This window comes from Heloderma suspectum, chromosome 6, assembly GCF_057233095.1.
Source record: "Heloderma suspectum isolate Gila_16-S chromosome 6, 16-S_ref, whole genome shotgun sequence".
NCBI lineage: Eukaryota > Metazoa > Chordata > Lepidosauria > Squamata > Helodermatidae > Heloderma > Heloderma suspectum.
Genome location: NC_139463.1, coordinates 75,517,697 through 75,538,403, shown reverse-complemented (window position 1 = coordinate 75,538,403; position 20,707 = coordinate 75,517,697). Strand labels below are relative to the sequence as shown.

Sequence of the window (20,707 nt, the reverse complement as noted above, 5' to 3'; positions counted from 1 at the left end):
TTAATTACATTTCCATACTGCCCAATAGCCAAAGCTCTCAGGGCAGTTCACGATAATTCTCGGCCTAGCCTACCTCATAGGGTTGATTAAAGGGGGGTGGGAAGAATGATGACACCATGAGTGCCACCCTGACCTCCTTGGAGAAAGAGGTGGGGAAGAAGAAATAAAAATATAATGTTGATTATAACAATTTTTCACTTGGGCAATTGAGCCCGAGAGCCAGCAACAGCAGGAGACCAAAGCTCAGTGGAAGTGCTTTGCAGGCAGAAGGCCCCAGGTAGAATGTCCGGCACAGGGCTGGGGAACTGGTGAGCCACCAGATGTTGTTGGACCACAACTCCCATTGTCCCCAATGGGTGGGGCTGATGGGAGTTGGAGTCCAATAACAGTTGTGGCTTGAATATTAAAAATGGCTTCCTGCATCTCCCCAGCCTTGGAAATGTCAGCCACTCAGAAACTTCAACTAGCACAGAGTGCCACTAACATATTGATGGGGCTAAGTCCTGGGATCTCGTGACCTCTTTATTGTATCAGCTGCACTGGTTGCCACTCCATTTAAGAGTGCAATTCAAGTTGCTGCTGATTACTTTTAAAGCCCTAAACACTTGAGACTAGCTACTTGAAGTACCATTTTCTCTCATGTGAACTGGCCCAATGCTAGAGGAGCGGTTTGCACCATTGTCTTCTGAAGCATGTATGGTCGCAAAACACAACAGGGTTTTCTCCGTGGTGGCACCCCATATTTGGAAACTCCAGATTTCTTCCTCTCTATTTGTGTTCCAGCAGCAATTGGAGACATTTTTAAAAAAACCAGTCATTTGGTTCTGTTCTTCTTTAATGGAAATTGGTTTGTTTTGCCTCATGTTTTTGATCTTCAGTGCTGCTTTTAGCATGAAATTTTTTTCATTATGATTATTTTTATGCCTTTTTTATATTCTGTAACTCACTTTGAGCAATTCCTCTTTGGAGGGGAAAAGTGGGGTATCATCTTTGTATATATAAATAAATGTTACAGTGTTCACTGTGTGAGTCTGCTGCAGCAAAAACAAAGTGTCTTGTCACACCTTAAAAACTAAGAGTGCAACCCTATGCATGTTTACAAAGAAAAGTTCTGCAATTCCCAGTATTCCAGCCAGGTTGGCTGGGGAATGCTGGGAGTTGTGGGCTTTTTTCTGTCTAAATATGCATAAGACTGTGCCCTGACGTATTAATAATGTACAAGGTTTCGTGAACTACAGTCCACTTCATCAGATGCATTGTGTTGACTGCAGCTATCTGGTCAGGGAGTGCAAGTAGGCAGCAGCAAGTAGACATTCAATAAATGATTAGGAGTCATGTATGGGTTTTTCCTTATCTCATTTTGTGAATGCACGAGATGCTGGAAGAGGGGATGAGAACAGGGAGGTGCAGAACATGGCAAGGTCAGCACATGGAGTATGAGGGCACCTTGGAATACAACCAGTATTTCATGACAGCTGTCCCCAACCTGGTGCTCTGCAGATGTGTAGTCCAACTCCCATCAGCCCCAGCCAGCCATCCCCTGGTACATCTCCAGGGCACCAGGCTGGATGAGACTTACCTATGCTGGGTAAAGCCGGTCCATCCCACGTACTAAAAGCCCAATCCAGATCCCCATGTTATTTCAAACACCATCTTCTTATCTAGGCTTGCCTGCACAACCAAGAGGGTAAGAAATCTGTCCGTGAGAAAAGCAAATCTCAGGATTGCCATGAGATAGCTGGCAGATGCAGCATTACAGGCAGTTTTCTGTGTTTCAGGGCATGATTGGTCTTGCATGCGCATCACGACAAGCAAACAAATGCATGCGTGAGAAGACACACACCCTGTTCAGAGGAAAAGCAAGCCTGAATGGAATACACGGGCGCCGGCTCTGAGCTTTCCTCATCCCAACCTTCACCCCTTCCATCTAATCTACAACATCCTACTCAACTCCCCTCTTTGATCATTTAAGTATCTTGCCTCCAGCTGACCTCACTGGCAACTCATTTCCGCTCTCTCCTAGGCCCCAGGAAATCTTGACTTGTCGCTTCTGCCAGGGCCGGTCCTAGATCAAATGACCCCCTAAGCATTGTCTTTGGTGTCCCGTGTTTTTTTCCTTCCAACTTTATTTTAAATTGCACTGGAACACTCTTTCAGGACTTTGACGCACAATTTGCATACATGATTTCTACACGTCCTGTAAAACAAATGTGCACACATAAATCTTGTCACACACACACACTTTTTGTTGAATGGTACTGATGTTGTAAATTTTCCTGGGACTAAAACAAAAACAGAATTCAAAGGTTAATGCAACACCTGGTCATGCAGGTCAGTGTTGCTTTATGGAACTGAAGATGACGTTTGTGTCCTTCATTTCAGGGGCGGAGTAAACATGGGCTTCTTAAGCCTGGTGGTCCCTGCCCCTAAATGCCACTCTGGCTTCTGCTATCCTACAATCTCTCTTCCACAGAATGCAGAGGCCCAGGTGACCCCCACAGAAGCCATCCGCATATAGGAAAAAGGAAGTTATCTTTATTGGTAGAAATTCATATTACAAAAACACAGCCCCCACAAGGAGGCTTTCATGGGCCAAAGATGACCTCTTTCCCGCAATATTCAGTCCTTCTGTCCCTTCATCTTAACAACGAAGCCACACCAACAGTACAGGGACAATTTTTCTCGCAGCTTCTCAGGCTTCACTGCCTTCATCCTCACTTAAAAGGGGAGTGGGGTGATAGCGGTGGTGGATTTCGGACAGATGAAAAATAACAGAGGCCAAGGAGACCTCACCACGTAGGGGGCCCAAAGCGCGAGATCAGCACTTCTTGATCATCGAGGTCCTTCTGCACTTTCTTCCGCATGTAAAAGATGGGGCAGTCACGGCTGGAGGAGAGGAGGAAAATTCAGAAGGTGAGTTGGCAAGCAGACAAAGAAACTGGGGCTCCCCTGTAGGAAGAGGGGCAACCCAGCCCCTTGGCTCACATGATCCTCCTCATTCCTATCCTGGTAGATTTATACAGCAGAATGAAGTGGGAATAAAGTGGAAAGATGAACTGTGCCACTACTTCCAACTGCAGGTGAGGAATTCTGGTTTCGGAACATTCCTCCTTCATGCAAGAAAACTTGTACAGCAGAGAAAATTACGATATGCCTGCTCTTTTTCTGTGCTGGTTATCCACTGGCAAGGAGTTGTGGGTGTTTTTTTAAAGTAGGGGAGCACTTAGAAATGGTAGTCTCCCTTGCCCCCCCACCGCCAGTTGGAGGTCCACCTCTAGCATCTCAGGATTGAATTATCTAATTTTGCTAGATGTGTAGACCCGGCCCTGGTTGCTGTCGCTTCCCCACTTGATCCACACTCGTGCCCTGCACCTCTGCTGGAGAATCTAGAAAGCCCAGCTGATAACTTGTGTGTTGGAGTAGAAGGCCTGTGTCACCACTCCCACCTCCCCTGCCAGCTTATGACAGGTGTTATATTTATAAAGGCAATAAACACCTCCAGGAGCATCCCCACCGCCTACCTCTCCGTGGGAGCCATCTGTTTGCTGATCTCAAACCAGCCCGATAAGCAGCTATAAACACCTGGGGGTGGCATAAAGCCATATTTTAGCCCCATATCCCGTGGGAACGGGCAAGGACCGGTGCTGCCATGTGAGGGCGCGGTGGGCAGCCAGCCCTCACCTGGTGCACAGTACATCCTCATGTAAGCTCCCTTGGCAGCGCTGACACTGGGTCCACAAGCGCGAGAACTTCTCCTCCAGAGAGCTCAGATGGGTCACCTACAGGGAAGGGGCAGGGGGCAGGGAGGAAGAACAGGCAGATGACAGAACCCAGGCACTCAGACTTCAATGCTGCCTAGCATTTGTAGTTTCAAATTCTCTTAACTTCAAATTATCTAAGCTTCAAATACGTGACGTTGCAATAATCCTGTAAAGTACTATGATTAATTATGTCAGTATTATTACCTCCATATAGCAGGTGGGGAGCGGACAGAGAAAGAAAGGGGAGGGGGAGTACGGAGGATGGAGGGGGGGTGATTGCCCAAGGCTGCCAAGTGAGTTTATGGCAAAGTGAAACTCGAACCAGGGACTTCCTGATTCCTAGTTCAGTCTCTTGGCTGCTATGCTACACCAGCAATCCCATTTTCTAACCCCAAGTTCCCAAGGGCTGGCTTCCATTCCCATTCCTCTACCAGTGAAGCCAGGGATTTCCAAGTTATAATCACCAAGCCTAATTCATCAGAATCTTCCTCCTCGATCTAGGAGGCAGGCCTCCTGGGCTGCTCTCCTCAGTGATGAACAGGCATTTCCTTCTATCCAGCTAGCCACCCGAGATCCCATTAGCCCTGCCAGAGATCCACTTACCTCCTTTTGGTAGAGCTCAGATTGGCGGCCCAGGCAGAACTTGCAGACAGCACCTGGTGGAGAGCGAGACGTCAGAAAGCATTCCTGCCCACCCACCATTTCCACCCAGGGGTTCCTTTCACCACACCCATTCTCAAGGATGGCATGGAGAGGGACCCAGTTTAATTTCCTCTGAGAAGATTTGGTGGTTGAATTCGGATCACGCGTAGGAGGACCTGACTGATCTCTGCCTTTGTGTCTGGGAAGCTTTTTGCTCAGTATCAGACCAATCAGCAACCCTGGAGTGCTTGGTTTGGTCTTCTGCTTTGGCTCATTTGCTTGAGTAATCTGGAGTTAGTCACTCTGCAATCTCCTTGCTGTTGTGCACCTGCTTCCTGGTACATTGTGGTCTAGTTTGCAGCATAGTAGATCATGGAAGGGAGACCTACCCCAAGCACCGTTTTCCTCCATGAGAGACTCTCTTGTGCAGAATAGATTGTCAGGAAGTCTCTTGTCCTATAGACAACCCATGGGGTTCGGTCCGGATTCAGTCATAGTTAGAGTAACCCTATTGAAATCAATAGAACTTAAGTTAGTTGTAGCTAACAAGTCCCACTGATTTCAATGCATCTACTCTGACTAAATCTGGATCCAACCCAGGGTCTTTGTTCCCAGCCCTTCTATACCCTACCCACTAGGAATCACTCTCCTCCCCAAGATGGGAGTCCTGGCTAAGCTTGCCCCCTTTTCTAGATTGCTGGCTCAACATCCCTTCAGGAGAAGCCAGAAATCTTAAACTTTCAGCCCCACAACTTGCAGGTAACCTCTTTTCCCACTTGCAAATCTGGGAAAGAGGGAGAACTTGGGAGTTAGCAGAAGTCACAGGGGTCAGGTTGTGCTTGTGGTAATCTATCAGTTTCCCTGCTGGTACAAAAAAAAGTACAGAGGCAGAAACACATTCAACTATGTGGCAAGTTCCGGCAATAGGAACTTGCAAAATGCGCTGCTGGTTAGAAATGCGCGCCGGGGGGGGGGGGGGGACGGACACACACCATATTTTGATAGACTCCGCAGAGCAGAGACCAAGACAGATGGGCGGAGGCAGGATCTCACCATGGTGGCTGAGCACAGCCCGGCAACCGATGCAGGTGCTTCGCTTGGTGGCAAAAGCCATGAGGCCTCCGACTTTGGCCGTCAACACCGTTTTGCAGCGGGTGTGCTCCCCCTCTGTAAAAGGAAGGAAACAAAAGATCAAGCCCGCTCCACTCCACATCCCATGCACACGTGTATTTTAGGGGGAAAAGATCAGTACCCAGCCTTCTTTTCAACCCATGCTTTTACTGTGGTGGAAAGGGATCAGTGCCCCACATCTCCCTAGGAGGATCCCCACAGAGTGAGTCATCTATGCCTGCAAACCCATAGAGATCCTTATTACAGGATGCCCATCGCCATCTCAGATAAATTTGCAGTGGACAGAAGGGGAGGAATAAAGTCTCTAGCTCAGGGGGTAGGCAACCTGGCACTCCCCAGATGTTTTGGACTACAACTCCCATAATTCCTGACCCTTGGCCATGTTGGCTGGGGCTGGTGTGCGCTGTAGTCCAAAACATCTGCAGGGCACCAGGTTTCCTACCCTTGTTCTAGCCCTTGCGAAACATCAGAGAAGATCTTGGGGTGGGAGTCAGTCACACTTCTCAACTATTCATCCATGAGGTGGGGTTCAAACCCAGAGGGACAAGTTTCTAGCAGAGTCAAAGGTAACAAAGAGGACCCGATTCCCTCCTCCTGGGAAGGGCCATGGGGCCACATATTTCAATCACTTCATCGAACCGAAGGGCACTGCAAGACACCCCTTTGGAGCTCAGTCAAGGGGTGGATAAGGTGGACATGGTGTGATCTTTTCCCCCCAAACGTAGAAGCATATCCTGGCAAGTATTCTGACCTACAGTGCTGATTGCGACCACGGAACCAGGGCTTTACTTATTATTATATTTATATCCCACCTTTCTTCTGTCATGGAACTCAAGGTGGCCACCTGGGATTCTCAGGTGGTCTCCCCTCCAAGCACTGACCAGACCCAGACTGCTAGCTTGAGTGAGGTGGCTGCCTCATGTGCCTTCAGACCATGCCCTGGGCTGGTTATGGATTCCAGACCAATTAATCCCAAGCCAGAAGAGAGCATGATTTCGAGGCCTACCCGGGATTAAACCACCACCACCCCGCCATCTTCTCTGAGGGCTACACTCCCCAAAGCGGAGCCCAAGTCCTGCTCCGACATGGCTCCGCACGAGACGCCAGTGACCACACTCACTCAGCAGGACATTCTGTGCCTTTCCTTCTCCTAAGATGGGCTCGAAGATGCGCAGCAGGGGCTTGGCAAGCTGCTGCTCCAGGTAGTACTGGGTGTCAATGGGCAGGTTGTTCTCCAGCACGTAGATGGGATCCTGAAGAAGCAAAAGAGGAGGAAGGTGTAAGTGGGAAGCACTGCTGGAGAGAGGGTGGATTGGGAGGGCACCCTGGCACAGAGCACCCTTCTTGAGTGCAATTCCTTCAGCAATTCCAGCCTACAAATGGCTGGAGGGCAGAGCATGCATGCGCGCATGCACAGGCAACAATATGGGAAGCTCAGGTTAGCTGCGATCAGCCTTGGAGATCAGGCCAGTTATGGAGTGCTGAAATAGCTACAGCATTTTGGCCTGAACACAGAGCAATGGAGAAGGTTGGGAGGAGGTGTGCACGGGGATAACTTGGAGGCCTATCCCCCTGGGCATTCCAGCCTACAGGTTCCCTTTCCTTCCTCAGCCAATTAGTTCAAGCAGGGAGGAAGAGGGAAAAGGAAAGTAGTAGAAATAGATTAAGATTAAACCCCAAATTAGGCCCGATACAGACATCAAGCCAACCCGCTGAAAACTGAGGAAAGGGGAGGGGTGTGCTGAAACTTGCACATTGCTTCCTAGACCACCACCAACTTGCTGTGATCCAAATTTCTTCATTCCTGAAGCTTAATGGTGAGCGGCCATTTTCTCCCAACAAGCTTTTTGTTTTTCTAAGCCAGCTGCTGGGTTAACAATGTGCATTATGTGATACAATTCCCTTTTTATCGGAAGAGGTGTGTGTGCACATGCCCTCTGCACCCTTTCCCCACAGTTCCTCCCCATTGCCCATCATGTCCTTTGTCCCCCACTCACTCACTTCAGATTTCATGTAAGCCGCAACACCTTTGGCAGCACCGATAATGACGTAAGGCACTCGGTCGCCCAGGTTGGGGGCACTGCCGGGGTCCCGCCGACGCATCCTAAGGGGAGAAGTCACAAGAAGTGTCACATGGGCCACTTGCGGAGGATTTGCACAGGATGGCAGCACCTCAGGATTCAGCCCAACCCTCGAGGCTGTGTTAAGTGGGTGGGGTAGGGGTGAATCGGGGCCAAGGAACATTTCCAGAGCCAGGATGGTTTGAGAACAAGGAGCTTAAACAGTCACTTTGGACAAAAAGTTGAAGAGGTTAAACCGTGGGAGACTGGAAAGCCCAAAATATGACCCGCCGGGTGATTCTAACAACGCTATTAACATATTTTCCCTGAGCAGAGAGACTGCTGAGAAATAACGTGGAGGGGGGGAAGTGGCAGAGAGCGAAACCCAAGCAGGCTCGGCAGCAGCTCTGCCCCACAAAGGTGGCCCCACCGGGGTCACCTTCGCCATCTGAACCCTTTGTTTTTCAAGAGGCAGTGAAGTGGCCAAGCAAGAGGAGCAGGTTCGTTATGCCACAGTGTCTGTGTGCGGCAGGTGAAATGGCTGCAGTCAGACAGGAAGCCCAGAGCAGAGGGGTGGGTGTCACAGGACGTTCCACACGCAGCTGTGCCTGCCACGACTATTTCTGCCCTTCCCTTCGGTCACGCCTCGCCGGCCACCCCACACCCACACAGCTTTTCTGCCATCCTGAGGACAGACAGGCCCATGTGGCTTAGGGCAGAGGGGCTGGGAGGGAGAGGCGGAATAGACCAAAGCCTCAGACAGATCCGTAATACCCATTGCTCACAAAACCCAAGAGGGGCTGCAGCTCAGCCACAGAGCATGTGCTGTGCAAACGCAGGAGGCCGCCGGTTCAGTCCCACACACCCCTCTGCTGTTAGGTCTCTTAATACGAACTCTTGAGTGAATTGTTTAATGCGAGAATATGTTATTCTTGGTACTGGACATTGCTAACTGACCTACTGGAATGTCTTGCTCTTAAACTTTGATATACTTTAAATGAAGTGGGTTCATGTTGTATTGTAACGGATTATAATTATGGCTATTGTATTTATTTGGTTTGTGAAACACTTTTGACCACAATGTATTGAAGAAAAGGCAGTATAGAAATAAACTATGACTATGCTTGAAAGCTCGGAGGGCTGCTGCCAGTTAAGAGCAGACCTGGTTCGCATGTAACACTAACCCATGGTTCATTTAACTTATGGGTTGTTGAATCCTGGGTTGCCGTGATGTGCAAACCCAGCTGTGCTAACAAACCTTAGTTTGTTAACTATGAACAACCCAAAAAGAGAAACCATGATTTGTTGCTGGGTTATGAACCCTGGGCTGCTTAAACCATGGGTTGTCATTACATGTGAACCCAGAACTGTGGGTAGTTCATGGGTTGTTTCACCAGACTACAGAGGTGGCAGGAAAGAGGGCTTAAAAAAACCAGCCACTCTACATGCCAATATTACAGAGCCGCAAAGGCATTTGGATACAGGGAGCGAGTGGGTGAGGGAGGAGGAAAACAAACAACCCAGAGAAAAAACATGGTTTGTCTCCCAGGCAAACCCTTGGTAGGACAACAAATATGGGTTAAATAAACCATAGTTTATTTCATGTTACATGCGAACCAGGTCAATGATGGTCTGACTGTGTAGAAGGTAGTGTCATATATTCATTCTGTCTGCTCCAAATCTGGATCTGGGGTGACGAGCCTCCATTCTTCGCTCTCTTCTAAAAAGGAAGGTGAAAAAAAATAAGGCCCTCCTTTCCTCCTTCAACTCACCGCTCAGCCAACTCCACATGAGCCTGGCGCCCTGCATATTCATCCGCTGTGCGCGTCAGTTCCTTGGTGATCACCAGCTGCGAGATATCAACTCTGTTGCACAGCAGATCCGAGATCACCTCCTTGGCATGGGCCACAGCTCCTGCAGGGTCCCTATAAAGACGTGCACGGATGGGTAATGAGAACGCTTCTTTTCCCAGAACAGAAAGGGCTCTAGTGGAACCAAGATTTCTGAGCTCTAGTAGACTCCAGAAACACTGGGGGATCTCTAGATGCCTGATAATTTGCCATTTTTTTAGAAGCCAACTTTTAAATGCTTTATTCTGGCACAGAGGAATTTGAAATATTGTTCAGCATGGGATCATGTGCTGCTCTCCCCCCCACTCCTGGAACACTCCCACTCCTTAGAGGTCCTTGTCAAGCCAAAGGTTAGAGCCTACTCAGAATGGAGCTTTGGCCCAAACACCCACAGACCTGTCGATAAGCAGCTTCTGCAGGCAGGTGTTGATGAGGTTTGCCACTAGGGGGCAGTTGTCTCGACGCACAGTCTCAATGCCCTTACAGTCCATCTTGTCGTGCGTGTCGGGGTTGGAGGAGAAGTACAGGCCAGCATAGCGCTTCTTGTTGATCAGGAGGTAGGGGAAGTATACCTGGTGGGTGGGCAGATGGAGCAAACAGCAAAGACCTGCATTATCACATATTAGCCTCCAGTCACCAAAGCCAGAAAGGTTTATTAAAAACTTTTTAATTTGGATTCCGTTTCATTGACTGGAGGCCTATGGGAAGATGGGTTTTTTTTTCCTAAACAAAGTTCTCAAGCTGGGGTAGGCTAAGTTTTCAGGTAAAAACAAACAAAAGGTGAGTGTTTATCTTCCAAATACTCACTAATCACATAGGGTTTGAGGGCCACTGCCACCAATGGAGGCTTCCCTTGAAATGCAAACAACACTTCTGGAGAGGTGATTTTTGTCCAGTGTACATAACAGAAAAACATGCACGTCCATTGCATTTGATCAACTGATGTCATGTCAAGTTTGGCCTTCAGAGAGTCACAGGGTAGCTCCTTAACACTGTCGATTTTGACAGACATGCCTCAGAATGTGGATAGGGAGACATTTTTCTCCCTCTCTCAAAATACTAGAACCTGGGGTCATCCTATGAAGCTTTGGTGGGAGATTCAGGACAGATAAAAGGAAGGACTTCTTCACACAGCACATATTCAAACTACGGCATTCGCTACCACAGGATGTAGTGATGACCACCCATTTGGATGGCTTTAAAAGGGGGTTGGACAAATTCCTGAAGGAAAAGGCTATCAATGGCTACTAGTCTTGACAGCTATGTGCTACTTTCAGTACCAGAGGCAGTGAGCCTATGCACACCAGTTGCTGGGGAACATGGGTGGGAGGGTGCTCTGCACTCATGCCCTGTTTGTGGGTTCCTGGTCGACAGCTGGTTAGCCACTGTGTGAACAGAATGCTGGACTAGATGGACCCCTGGTCTGATCCAGCATGGCTCTGCTTAGGTTCTTATGTGGTTTCTGACTTACTGGAAGTGTTCTTGGTCTTTCCACATCTTCTCCCTCCCTTCCTATCACCTCCACATTCTACCGTTATTTTTTGCCTCTTACACGAGGACACTTCCTAGCACTTTGAGAATCTTATACCAAGTACCTGTTTCAAAGGCAGGCTTGATAAACTCTGCCTGTGTTGGAGGGCATGGAGAGCTCCAGTGCCCAACTCACCTTCTCAAACTCCAGCTTGATGGGGGGAGTGAAATGGCTGGAGACCCAGGCGGCTGCTTCCCTGCCAATTTCCATGGCCTCGGTGACTGATGGCACGCCCAGGCGGCACATCACCGAGTCTGTGTCCCCATAGACCACCTGCGACAGAAGAGGAACGCTTGATGGAGGGGGCCATAGCTCGTTCGCAGACCACTTATTTGGCATGCAGACAGTCCCAGGTTCAATCCCCAGCATCTCCAGATAAGAGCGAGAAAGGAATCCTGCCTGAAACCCTAGGGAGCCGCTGCCAGTCAGCATTGACAGTGCTGGGCTAGATGGTCCAGTGGTCTGCCTCAGTATATGGCAGCTTCCAATGTTCCTAACTGAACCTTCAGAAACTACTGCCCATGTCTCTCACGTCTCACAGTTCTTCAGCCACAGCACAGCTACGCCTGCTGCCTCCACCACAAGCCACACTGCGCCGCTCTCTTCCTGTTGCAACTTCTGCCTCCCTCCCTCCCTCCCTCCCTCCCTCCCTCCCTCCCTCCCTCCCTCACCACCCCCGTCCCACTGCCTCCATCACCCCCCTCCACCCGCAAGACTAGTCCCCCTCCCCCCAGCCATTCCCTAACCCTCTCTGCTACAGCTCCTCCCATCCCTGTGGCCACAGAGAACAGGATCACACCACCAGAGAAGGGGTGAGGTGAGAGGACAAGGCCCCATGCAGGCAGGATAGGCTTCCTATCAGTCAGCTTGGACACCAGAGGAGCACCCTTTGTGAACCTTCCCCCTCTGAGGAAGTGGGTTACTCCCCACTTTCCCTCTATCGTAGCCCTGCTGCTGGCCACCACTTTATACAGAGCCCACCCACCTTTCCCCTCTCACCTTTGCATCTGCACTGTAGCCATTGGCGATGGTATACTTGGATTCCACCAGCTGCTTCGTCTTCTCAATCATTTGACGCCCAAATCCAGTCACACTCTGGAAAAGAGGGATACGGTTGATGTCTAAAATGTTGAGGGGAGACAAACGAAAGGGCACAAGGAGATGCCCGCTTACTGTTGTCTCAAAGCAGTGTTCCCAACCTGGTGCTTTCCAGATGTTTTCGACCACAACTCTTATCAGCCCTGACCATGGGCCATGCAGCAGGGGATGATGGGAGTTGTAGTCCAAAACATCTGGAGGGTCCCAAGTTGGGGAAGGCTGCCTTAAACATAACCAGAATCTCTCCCTCACACTCACATTATCCCAGCCATAGGATTTTCACCAGACCCACTAAGGTTGCCCTCCCTACCAAAAACCATCACAGCCTTGGGTTTTCATAGAATCACAGAATAGTAGGGTTGGAAGGGGCCTACAAGACCATCGAGTCCAACCTCCTGCTCAATGCAGGAATCCAACTCAGAGCATCCCTGACAGATGGCTGTCCAGCCTCTTCTTGAATGCCTCCAGTGTGGGAGAGCCCACCACCTCCCTAAGTAATTGGTTCCATTGTCGTATTGCTCTAACAGCTAGGAAATTTTTCCTGATGTTCAGCCGGAACCTGGCTTCCTGTCACTTGAGCCCATTATTCCGTATCCTGCACTCTGGCATGATCAAGAAGAGATCCCAGCCTTCCTCTCTCTGACAACCTTTCAAGTACTTGAAGAGCGCTATCATATCTCCCCCCTTCATGGATCACTGCCTTGTTGTGGCGAAGAGGCTTGCGTAACTCAGTGAAGCCATAAGCTATGCCGTGCAGGGCCACCCAAGACGGACAGGTCATGGCAGAGAGTTCTGACAAAATGTGGTCCACTGGAGAAGGAAATGGCAACCCACTCCAGTATTCTTGCCAAGAAAACCCCATGGAACGTATCACAAGGCTAAAAGAGATGACGCCGGAAGATGAGCCCCTCAGGTCGGAAGGTGTCCAATATGCTACTGGGGAAGAGCAGAGGGTATTTCCAAGTAGCGCCAGAAAGAGTGAAGCGGCTGGGCCAAACCCGAAAGGACACTCAGCTGTGGATGTGTCTGGTGGTGAAAAGAAAATCCGATGCTGTAAAGAACAATATTGTTTAGGAACCTGGAATGTAAGGTCAATGAATCAAGGTAAGCTGGAGGTGGTCAAACATGAGATGGCAAGATTGAACATCGACATCTTGGGAATCAGCGAACTAAAATGGACAGGCATGGGCGAATTTAATTCAGGTGACCATCATATCTACTATTGTGGGCAAGAATCCCTTAGAAGAAACGGAGTAGCACTCATAGTCAACAAAAGGGTGGGAAAAGCAGTACTGGGGTACAATCTTAAAAATGATAGAATGATCTCAGTACGAATCCAAGGCAAACCATTCAACATCACAGTAATTCAAGTCTATGCCCCAACCACTGAGGCCGAAGAAGTTGAGGTTGATCGGTTCTATGAAGACCTACAACACCTCCTAGAACTAACACCAAAAAAAGATGTCCTCTTCATCATAGGGGATTGGAATGCTAAAGTAGGAAGTCAAGAAATCACCGGGATAACAGGCAGGCATGGCCTTGGTGTACAAAATGAAGCAGGACAAAAGCTAACAGAGTTTTGCCAAGAGAACATGCTGATCATAGCAAACACTCTTTTCCAACAGCACAAGAGGCGACTCTACACATGGACGTCACCAGATGGTCAATATCGAAATCAGATTGATTACGTCCTTTGCAGCCAAAGATGGAGAAGCTCCATACAGTCAGTAAAAACAAGACCTGGAGCTGACTGTGGCTCAGATCATGAGCTGCTTCTTGCAAAATTTTGGCTTAAATTGAAGAACGTCAGGAAAACCACTAAACCGTTCAGGTATGACCTAAGTCATATCCCTGATGAATATACAGTGGAGGTGAGGAATAGATTTCAGGGATTAGACCTGATAAACAGAGTGCCTGAGGAACTATGGACGGAGGTCCGTAACATTGTTCAGGAGGCAGCAACGAAATCCATCCCAAAGAAAAAGAAATGCAAGAAAGCAAAGTGGCTGTCTGATGAGGCTTTACAAGTAGCTCACGAAAGAACGGAAGCGAAAAGCAAGGGAGAAAGGGGAAGATATACCCAACTGAATGCAGAGTTCCAGAGAATAGCAAGGAGAGACAAGAAGGCCTTCTTAAATGAACAATGCAAAGAAATCGAGGAAAACAACAGAATGGGAAAGACTAGAGATCTCTTCAAGAAAATTGGAGATCTCAAGGGAACGTTTTGTGCAAAGACAGGCATGATAAAGGACAAAGAAGGCAGGGACCTAACAGAAGCAGATGAGATTAAGAAGAGGTGGCAAGAATACACAGAAGAACTATACAGGAAAGATCTGAATGTCCCTGATAGCCATGATAGTGCGGTCACTGAACTTGAGCCGGACATCCTCGAGAGTGAAGTCAAGTGGGCCTTAGGAAGCATTAGTAACAACAAAGCTAGCGGAGATGACAGTATTCCAGCTGAGCTATTTAAAATCCTCAAAGATGATGCTGTTAAAGTGCTGCATTCAATATGCCAACAAATCTGGAACACTCAACAGTGGCCACAAGACTGGAAAAGGTCAGTTTACATTCCAATTCCAAAGAAGGGCAACGCCAAAGAGTGTTCAAACTACCGCACAATTGCACTCATTTCACATGCCAGCAAGGTGATGCTCAAAATCCTACAAGCTAGGCTTCAGCAGTATGCGAACCGAGAACTACCGGAAGTACAAGCTGGGTTTAGAAGAGGCAGAGGAACTAGAGATCAAATCGCCAACATTCGCTGCATCATGGAGAAAGCAAGAGAATTCCAGAAAAACGTCTATTTCTGCTTCATTGACTACGCTAAAGCCTTTGATTGTGTGGATCACAACAAACTGTGGCAAATTCTTAAAGTGATGGGAGTACCAGACCACCTTACCTGTCTCCTGAGAAACCTGTACGAGGGTCAAGAAGCAACAGTAAGAACCAGACATGGAACAACCGATTGGTTCAAAATTGGGAAAGGAGTACGACAAGGCTGCATATTGTCACCCTGCTTATTTAACTTATATGCAGAGTACATCATGAGAAATGCCGGGTTGGATGAATCAGAGGTCGGAATTAAGATTGCTGGGAGAATTATCAACAACCTCCGATATGCAGACGATACCACCCTAATGGCAGAAAGCGAAGAGGATCTAAAGAGCCTCTTGTTGAGGGTGAAAGAGGAGAGTGCAAAAGCTGGTTTGAAATTCAACATTAAAAAAACTAAGATCATGGCATCTGGCCCCATCACTTCCTGGCATATAGAAGGGGAAGAAATGGAAGCAGTGACAGATTTTACTTTCTTGGGCTCCAAGATCACCGCAGACGGTGACTGTAGCCATGAAATTAAAAGACGCTTGCTCCTTGAAAGGAAAGCTATGGCAAACCTAGACAGCATAGTAAGAAGCAGAGACATCACCTTGCCGACAAAGGTCCGCATAATCAAAGCTATGGTTTTCCCAGTAGTAATGTATGGCTGTGAGAGCTGGACTATAAGGAAGGCTGAGCGCCGAAGAATTGATGCTTTCAAACTGTGGTGCTGGAGAAGACTCTTACGAGTCCCCTGGACTGCAAGGAGGTCAAATCAGTCCATCCTAAAGGAAATCAACCCTGAGTGCTCATTGGAAGGACAGATAATGAAGCTGAAGCTCCAATATTTTGGCCACCTAATGCGAAGAGAAAACTCCCTGGAAAAGACCCTGATGCTGGGAAAGACTGAAGGCAAAAGGAGAAGGGGACGGCAGAGGATGAGATGGCTAGATAGCATCACAGATGCAATGAATATGAACTTGAGCACGCTCCGGGAGAGAGCACAGGACAGGAAGACCTGGCGTGCTATGGTCCATGGGGTCACGAAGAGTCGGACACGACTGAACAACAACAACAACAAATCATATCTCCCCTCAGTCTTCTCTTCTCAAGGCTAAACATGCCCAGTTCTTTCAGTCTTTCAGGTGGAGGACATGCCTGGCTGACTGGAAACCTGAATAGGAGCACTCCTGTTAGGAAGTGAGAATACTTCTTTTTTTCAGTGGTAATGTTAAAGCTACATGTGTTTGTATGGGGACTGTAGTCAACAATACAAACAAGCCAGTGAAACAAAGACCCTGGTCATCGCGCACTGTGTCTACAAAATGCTCAGGTCTGGTGTTTGGTGGACCTTCAGATGTCGAGCGCTCCAGTCCTTTCTAATGCGATGTTCAGACATGTTGGGAGACACTGCGTGCCCCTCTTCCACTCACAACATTCTCTTGCTGACTCACCTGCCTTACAGAATTAAGGCCAGAACAGCCAAGTTCCATAAAGTTCAGCATTCCGTTTCCAGAAGTGGCCAGCCAGATATCTCTGGGCTGTCGCACACAGGTCATGGGCGATCGCCTTCCTCTCGTTTGCCCCCAGCATCTGTATTCAGACGTAGAGTCCTGCCCCCCGCCTGTCCCCATCAATACATGGAGTTTTCACTTAGCAGCCACAGTGAATGCCTCCCCTAACCTGGGTTCCTTCCAGATGTTTGGGACTTCAAGTCCCATCATCCCAAACCACTGACCATGCTGGCTGAGGCTGATCAGAGTTGTAGTCCAAAACATCTGGAGGGACCCAGGCTGGAGAAGGCTGCTTTAGACAGACTGATCATCAATGGATTTAACTTTTATTTTATTTTTATTTATTTATTATTACATTTATACTAAGGGTGTGTGCACATCAGGATTATTTTGTTTTACTTATTTTATGCATTTGCTACATTTATATCCTGCCTTGCTTCCAAGGAGACATACATGGTCCTCCTCCTCTTCTCCATTTTATCCTCACAACAACCTTGTGAGGTAGGTTAGGCTGAGAGTCAGTGATTGGCCCACAGTCACCCAGTGGGCTTCATGGCCGAGTGGGGACTACAACCTGGATCTCCTGAGTCCCGGTCCAACACTGTAAGCACTACACTACACTGGCTTTCATTTTACTGCACTGTGTTGGTATGTGCTTATCGGGTTCTTATGCTGGGCTGGATTCCAATGCTGAATGGGAGATAGGAAGAGTGAGAGCTGGAGAGTGGGGCAGAGGAGTTAGAGGAAGGTGGGCAAGGAAGAATATTAGGGAGGAAAGTAGAAGGGGAGGCTGGAAGGAACAGGCAGGTTTGGGGGTGGAGATGAGAAGAAGGGGGAGGATGGAGCTAGTACAGGACAGCATGGAAGACACAGACGGAGGCCCAGTCCAACACTCTGACCACTACACCACATGGGCTTAGATTAGCTTTTAAAAACTAATCTAAGCTGCTGGCAATCCCTGCTTCTTGTGCTAGTGGATTCTATGAAGTTAAATTATGCTCAGTGTGAGCAGGACTTCCTTCTGCCTGTCCTGAACCTACCACCAATCAACTGCAAAGCACTGGTTCATTTAAAATGCTCAGAACGAAAGCTTAATAAATCATAGCAAGCCATAAGCAAACAGCCAGACAAGACTAAGGATCACATGGCAAGGACACCTCTAGGAATTCACCCAAATCTGCTTTAGCGATAGCAAATGAGGGATAACTTAATAGCCACCCACCTTTTCCTCAGCTGATAAGGCAACTCGCTAACCCGATCTGTAGTTTCCCACACCCCATTGACATTAGCACATTATAAAATAAAATCATAATGAGAGAACTCCCCATCTTTGAGGGGGGCCAAGCTCACCTGAGAGATTTCAAGGCAAGGCAACTTGCCCACTTGGGCCCCAGTGAAGCCATACACGGAGTTAGCGCTGACCTTGAGGGCCAGCTGCCGTCCATCCAGCACCTGGCGCTTGAATGGATCCGTCTCCTGCTTCAGCTCTCCCTTGGCCCTGAGCCAAATTAGGGACAGAAAGAGGGAGAGTAAGGAATGATTGCCGGCAATTTCATAACAGCCCTGACTCTTGGGAGATATTAGAAATCCCACATGCTCATCCATAAGTGAACCTTTCAAACCCTTAACAGCCAGGACTTCTGGCTTTCAAATCCTCTGGACTCTGACTTACTGAGTGCCATGCTCTTGCCACACACCCCTAGCCCACTGCCCAAAAGCCACGGCATCCCAGCTTCCAGACCCAGCTCTTAATACCCACTCCAAGGATCCAAGCATTTTAGGTATCCCTCTTCCTTTTAATCCAGGATTTTCCTCCCTTAAATCTTATTTCCAGTTAGAGAAACCAGGAATCCATTCCTCAGAGAAGACACATATTCTGGTTCCTGCCCATGAAGAGCCGGATTATTATCCCATCTAGCCAGGTGTCAGCCACTCTGACTGGCATGAGCTCTCCAGAGGCTCAGGTAATGGCACTTTCCAATCCCGTTATTTCTTTATTTTGTTTCTTTATTGCATTTATACCCCGCCTTTTTTCCTCTTGCAAGGAACCCAAGGCGGCTTTACATTATCCTCCTCCTCTCCATTTTATCCTCACAACAGCCCTGTGAAGTAGGCTGGGCTGAGAGTCTGTGATGGGCCCAAAGTCACCCAGTGAGCTTCCATGGTCGAGTAGCGACTAGAACCCGGATCTCCCGGCTCCCAGTCCAACACTCTCGCCACTGCACCACACTGGCTCTCAGATCCTTTTAACTGGAGGTGCCAAGGAACACAGGAGTCAGACCCTTGGTCCATCTAGCCCAGTACTGTCAATACTGACAGGCAGCGGCTCTCTAGGGTTTCAGGCAAGAGTTTTTCCTGCCCTACCTGGAGATGCTGGGGATCGAACCTGGGACCTTCTGCATGCCAAGCAGGTGCTCTACCACTGAGCTACGGCTCGGCCTCCCTGCTTCCAACTGCCTTAAACCCCTGCAGATGTCCCTCCCCACACTTCACCTTTTGCGGGCAGCCAGCAAGTTCTCCAAGATCTCTGGCAGCAACCCTTTGCGAACAGATGCCTTCACAAAATGGTCCCCAGTTGGGGTGCGAATGAACTGCTCTGCTGAAAGCCTAGTGGAAAAGGGCAACCATCCATCAGGGAGCAAACAACCTGGGAGTTTAGCCACCCACTTTTACATATCACCAGCCCAGTTTCCAATTCCACCCACTAACCCCCACCACTCCTCATTTCATAATATACCTCATTTGGATAGCTCCCAGCCCCAGTCAGGGTGTCCCTTCCCCCAAACCTCCTTGCTAATTTCACTCTTCGATAAGCCGTTGCCAGAGGAGAGAAGAGATCTCCCTTTTCCACGGGCCATCAGGGACCACCACAAGACACAGGGTGGCAAGCAAGGTGGGCTTGCTCCCCAATCATGCTTGCTTTGGAGTAACGCAGCTTTCCCCTCTCACTTTGGCTCTGCCACACGACTGCCATCTTAGGCATCAGGAAGGAATCTCCCCCTTCCACCCCAAGGGTGGTCCTGCCACATTCATACTGCTGTCCTCTAGTTCAATACTCAGCCCAGCAAAAGAGTCAGCCAGAGGTCCTGTCCTTCTCTACTCACCCATAGCGCTCCACCGCCCCCTGTTGTAACAGTGTGGTATAGCACAGGTTGTGAGCCATCATGATGGAAGGATACAGGGAGGAGAAGTCCAAAGTAGCTATGGGCACATCATAATAACTAAAAGACAAATGGAGCCTGTTATGTTACTCCTCCACACCTCATCAGTTAGACCAAACATGCTTCACTGGCTTCCCTCCAGAGAACCCAGGAATTTCAGCTGCCAATCCTTGGTCTGTCTCTCCTACTAGGCATGCCGTTTCTCACCAAGAAAGCCGACAAGATTCCCATACCTCCCTCCGTCTTGTCAGAAACTTCTCTCCCATGCACCAGAACCAGAGTCTTCTTCTCCATCGCCCCAAAGCTGGAAGAGCATGGGCTCTAACCCTCTTCTCCTCAACCCTGCTCCCAGTGTCCAGAGGGTGGGGTCAGCCACCACGGCAACCCCCCTTCTCTTGGTCATGGTAGGGGGAAAGGCCCATTTCCCCAGCTGCAGTCCCTGCAGGCCTTACCCCTTTTGTGGCTCAATGACGGTGGCACCAGCATAGTCTTCCCCACCTTCCGACTTCACCACTGGCATCACCAGATTCTGCTTCATGGCCTTTGGGTGGAGAGAAGATGTCAGCTTGAGGTTTTCCTTGGCACTCTCCCCTAAACCACAGTATCATCCCCATGTGGGTCTGTCCATCCAGCTAACCTCTGTGCAATCTGTTTACTGGTCAGACTTCTTTTATTATTTGTTTTGTTTATATTACATACAGGTGCTTTACAGAATAATGTAATTTTAAAAAAAGAGACAGGCCAGTTCCCTTTTACCCCTGGCAAGAGGCGGGTGGCAGAGGGGTGTCATAAAAGTATTTCTGGCAAAGCTAGACAGATCCAAATGCTTGATCTCAACCCGTATCCACCCTCAACTTTCCCCCATGCCCCTCACCTGCCGCAGGAGCTGGGAAACGACCTTGATTTGCTGTCCCCGTGCCAGGAGGTAGCCAAGAGGGACACCAGTGACTCTCGCCATCTCCATGTAGTTGATGACACACATGAGCTTCTCCAGAAGCCGCAGGGGCAGATAGGCATCCTTGAGGCAGTACACAGCCAGGCGTCGGCGTGACTGGTCGGAGCCGTTCTGCCAGGAGAGAGAAAAAACTTGCAAATTAAGGAGTGGGGCAGGGGGGAGCAAATACACCTTTGCTTCTGGATAC

The 20,707-nt window shown here is 48.9% G+C and overlaps 1 protein-coding gene across 4 annotated transcripts in view; it reads right to left on the bottom strand.

Annotated features, from left to right (window-relative positions):
* Positions 1-2,115: 2,115 nt before the first annotated feature.
* The window catches only part of POLD1 (DNA polymerase delta 1, catalytic subunit), a 34,270-nt gene continuing 15,678 nt past the window's right edge, over positions 2,116-20,707 (bottom strand). For 2 of the 4 annotated variants that reach the window (XM_084805036.1, XM_084805038.1), the window contains 15 exons: positions 20,440-20,631; positions 20,018-20,106; positions 19,509-19,625; positions 18,898-19,011; positions 17,755-17,902; positions 11,975-12,070; positions 11,111-11,248; positions 9,841-10,016; positions 9,367-9,519; positions 7,536-7,638; positions 6,655-6,787; positions 5,457-5,570; positions 4,365-4,417; positions 3,682-3,779; positions 2,116-2,886 (listed from right to left, as the gene is read on the bottom strand). In XM_084805036.1, coding sequence (XP_084661162.1) covers positions 2,790-2,886; positions 3,682-3,779; positions 4,365-4,417; positions 5,457-5,570; positions 6,655-6,787; positions 7,536-7,638; positions 9,367-9,519; positions 9,841-10,016; positions 11,111-11,248; positions 11,975-12,070; positions 17,755-17,902; positions 18,898-19,011; positions 19,509-19,625; positions 20,018-20,106; positions 20,440-20,631 — 1,821 coding nt within the window. In that variant the 3' untranslated portion in view covers positions 2,116-2,789. The remainder of the gene's footprint in view (positions 2,887-3,681; positions 3,780-4,364; positions 4,418-5,456; positions 5,571-6,654; positions 6,788-7,535; positions 7,639-9,366; positions 9,520-9,840; positions 10,017-11,110; positions 11,249-11,974; positions 12,071-17,754; positions 17,903-18,897; positions 19,012-19,508; positions 19,626-20,017; positions 20,107-20,439; positions 20,632-20,707) is intronic. The other 2 variants (XM_084805037.1, XM_084805039.1) reach the window with 1 other exon arrangement.